Source organism: Scyliorhinus canicula, chromosome 1, assembly GCF_902713615.1.
Source record: "Scyliorhinus canicula chromosome 1, sScyCan1.1, whole genome shotgun sequence".
NCBI lineage: Eukaryota > Metazoa > Chordata > Chondrichthyes > Carcharhiniformes > Scyliorhinidae > Scyliorhinus > Scyliorhinus canicula.
Genome location: NC_052146.1, coordinates 172,658,940 through 172,662,859, shown reverse-complemented (window position 1 = coordinate 172,662,859; position 3,920 = coordinate 172,658,940). Strand labels below are relative to the sequence as shown.

The 3,920-nt window shown below is 47.3% G+C and overlaps 1 protein-coding gene across 1 annotated transcript; it reads right to left on the bottom strand.

The window, feature by feature from the left end:
* Nucleotides 1-2,113: 2,113 nt before the first annotated feature.
* Nucleotides 2,114-3,362, bottom strand: LOC119969337 (5-hydroxytryptamine receptor 1B-like). The gene has a single exon (XM_038802852.1). The coding sequence runs from the start codon at nucleotides 3,360-3,362 to the stop codon at nucleotides 2,247-2,249; it is 1,116 nt and encodes a 371-aa protein (XP_038658780.1). The 3' UTR covers nucleotides 2,114-2,246.
* Nucleotides 3,363-3,920: the final 558 nt, after the last annotated feature.

Genomic DNA, 3,920 nt, shown 5'->3' with positions numbered 1-3,920 from the left:
AGATAAGTGGTGCGGTTAAGGTGGTATTTGAAGATGCATGCACTGACCTTGACATTGGTGTGAGATCAGCATATCAGTATAACATCCAGGTCTTTGGGGCTAAATGCCTGGCATTAACCTCCATGGTTGTCTGTTCCCATTGTCTTCTCCCCATGTGTCTGGAGGGTCTCCTACTCCTTTGTAGATACAGAACGTCTCTCTTTATTTCCAGTAGTTGTACCAAGACCTTCAGTTGCAGCTCAAAGATGCCGCTCAAAGTTGCAGCTCATGGCCACCCAGTGATCGTTCTTTGCTGCAGCACGCCCAGCAACCACAATATTTAAGAGTTAATGACCAGCTTTAAGCAACGCTCGAACATACCGATTTTGGCCCTGCTCCTTCCTCCACTGGAAGGTGCAGTTAATGATGAAAACATGCAAAGCGCTATGCTGCTTGCTTTACATTGAAGGGGTGCCGGCTAATCACGCCTCGTAGTCCCAATGCCTCTTTTCAGGAACTATCCACTTCATCCCTGACTAATTCTAATTTCCACACAATCTACGTGGCCTTACCGAGATAATAAAATAAATGCAAATGTTTGTTGTGTGGAGGTCAGTTACTAATTTACTCATCACCATTAAATTGTACCTTTTCCTTCACAAACTGTAAAATGACACTAGAAGCTGGTAATCAGTAATGAATCCCAATTAAAGTTTGCTTTGTCGGCATTTATTAAGTAGCTCCAGTCCTTTGTTTACATGCAGAGAGCATTGCAATTTTGCATTGGTTAGGCAATATGTACAAGGACAATTTTGTATTGAAAACTTTAGAGTGAATTGACAGTTTCCGTATGTTGCATATAACCCAGTTTTCTTAAGCTAACAGCTTACGATAGTTATTTACAAAGCAATAACTATATGACAACACGTATGGCAATGTAAGCTTCCTCTACAAAGTATATACCTCTCACTGGTTGTTGTTGTAATCCTCGAAGAAAACAAAACAAATCTGCACAATGCCCTTTCATCCAATATGATTGCGTCATCCGTTTTTGTTGATTTTATCCCAAAGGTTGACCTGCTCCTGAGTGTAAAAAAATAGAACTTTCTTGGGTTGATTGGAGAGAACGAGAGAAAGTAAAAGGCTGCCATTTGGTGAAAGAAAATATCGAGGGTTTTGTTCACAGTTTGAGAGGTTTTGTGAAATATCTGTCCGGGCCTTTTTTAAATATTATTTATCAACCATGGGTCAGCAGAGTGAAAAACAAGAGTTGCCAACAATGTACCTTGCATGGCCATGTATCAACAGCCAGTTTTATATATTTGCCTTTACACCAAGGCTTTCTTGGTTTTTTGCAGATGAATGCTGACAGTATTAAGTGTGCAAGAGAACATAAAAGAAGCACCGTGTTGTTAAGGAGCTGAATCCAGTGTTTCTATCATTTGAAACTACGGTAACCAACGGGGAGAGATTAGAGATTCTTTTTTAACGCTTGTTTTGTACTGTATCGAGGTGTGGTCATACACTGGCATTCAATGTTGGTCATTTTAAAACGCAGAGTCCTTATCAAAGCAATATAAACGGGGGGGGGGGGGGGGTATAATTTAAATTATACTTCTAAGATGCCGCATCCCTTCTGATGCTTCATTTTCAGACAAGCCAAAATTCAATTTAAAGATGAAAGGCTAAGCTTTGAAGGAGGCGCAATCTCAGAAAGTCGGTCAAAACAACATTTCAAACGCGCGGTGGTCAGAGCCGGGAATGTGCTTAAATATTTGCTTCAATGTGCCACATGCTTCAAAGGTGGGATTCCTGCGGTATCTCACCCGAACAAGTGAGGCAGCGTCAAATCCCGATCGGCAATAACTATCTGCCCAAGGGTTTGAATGCTGGATGTGATACAGAATGGCTGCAGCCAGCCCAAAGCTCTTTTGTGGATGTACAACTTCGGATTGCACGAATGTGGAGCTCGATAAAAGCTCTCGTCCAATGTATTAACAGATCAACGACTAATAAGAATACACCGAGCTCTCCCTTATGCGGGTGTGGATTTTTGAATGAAGGTGCGAACTGAAATGCCCCCAAATAGTCGAGGAGGTTGCTGAGGTTTGCGGGGGGGGGGGGGGGGGGAGCTGTCAGATATCCTTAACTTTAGTTCCTGTTTAGAAATACAGCGTTCGAGAGAGAGAGAGAGGCTGACTGGAGGGAGGGTGTTTCGGTGGGTGAGCTGACTTGGACAGTGATTCAGACGAGCTCACAGCTCGCAGTCATCTAAACCGGAACAGTTTTTGGAAAGCGTGTTTGAAGTCTTCATTGGACATGGTGTATATGATGGGATTGATGAGTGAATTGAGATAGCCTAGCCAGTTAAAGACATCGAAGATGACATGGTGGAACCAGCACGCTTCTTTACAGATGGGCAGCACCAGGGTGATGATGAAGAAAGGCAGCCAGCACACAATGAAGGCTCCCAGGATGATCCCTAAAGTTTTGGTTGCCTTCCTCTCCCTGGCCGCCGAGATGCGCTTCCTCTCCAACAGCGCGTCCGACACTTTGACTTTGACGTGGTTGAAATAAGCCGGGGAGCCTGTCTCGCTGGGAGCCTCGTTCGCCCGAGAGTTCACCGAGGAAATGGAAGCTGAGCCCGGAGAGTCGGTGACCAAGTGAGCCGTGGTCAGCCTCTTACCCGCCTTCTTGGGCGACTGCTTCAGGATCCTGGACCTGGCCTCCACGTAGATGCGGCCGTACAGGGCGATCAGCAGCAAGGTGGGGATGTAAAAGGCTCCGAAAGTTGAGTAGATGGTGTAGAAGATCTGGTCGGTGTTCACCATGCAGTGCATCAGCTGGCCCGCCTTGGCTTGCCTCCAGAACAGAGGCGGGATGGAGATACAAATGGAGATGACCCACACGGTGACTATCATGCCAGCCGCTCTCTCGGGGGTCCTCTTGATGGAGTACTCCACCGCGTCGGTGATGGCCCAGTACCTGTCCAGAGCGATCACACACAGATGGAGGATTGAGGCGGTGCAACAAGTGATGTCGGAGGACAGCCAGATGTCACAGACGACCTGGCCCAGGTTCCAGGTGCCGCTCACCGTGTACACAATGCTGATGGGCATGACTAAGATGGAGACCAGCAGGTCAGTGAGGGCCAGGGAGGCGATCAGGATGTTGGCAGGAGTGTGCAGCTTCCTGGTCCGGTAGATGGTCGCGATGACAAAGCTATTGGAGAGGAGAGTGGCCAGGGTGAGGAGACACAGCAACACCGAGACACAGATAGCCAGCGCTGAGATGCTGCCAGCAGCGTCCACCTTAGTGCTGCAGTTAAAGTTGGGTCGCAGGTCAGCGCTGGTCGGTTCCAGGCATTCGGCTGATTGGTTCATCGTCCCCCCCCACCCCAACCCCTACCCTCCCGCCCGGCCTCAATAGGAATCACAAAATCGATGAGAATGATAAACGCTGGCTCCCCACATGGATACGCACCCGCATCGCTGACCAATATCCCGCCGGAGTTACATTCAAATCATTGGCAGAGCAGAGTCTGCATCAAATGCACTGGATTGAGTGGGCGCCCGTGTTGCGGAGCTGGTTTGAAACAAGTGCAAGGCAGGTATTCCCAAACATTTCCGTTCCCCTCCTCCTCCTCCTCTCCCGGTCTGCTTGCAGGACAGCCGGGCAGTCTGAACAGGACTGCTATCAATATGCAAACTTCTGCATGTGTCACAGGATCATTGCTGAGTCAATCACCTCCATCTCACTTCAAAACAGTTGCTCCGACTGACTTTGCACTTTTCAAATATTTTCAAAATATATTCATAACCACCAAAATATTGTTTGCCACTTCCGGACACATATACTCCACCGGTCATGTTCATCTCAAGACGCTGACGGAATCCAGGGTCTCATCAAGTTCAATTTCATTGTTTTTAATCCCACTTTGC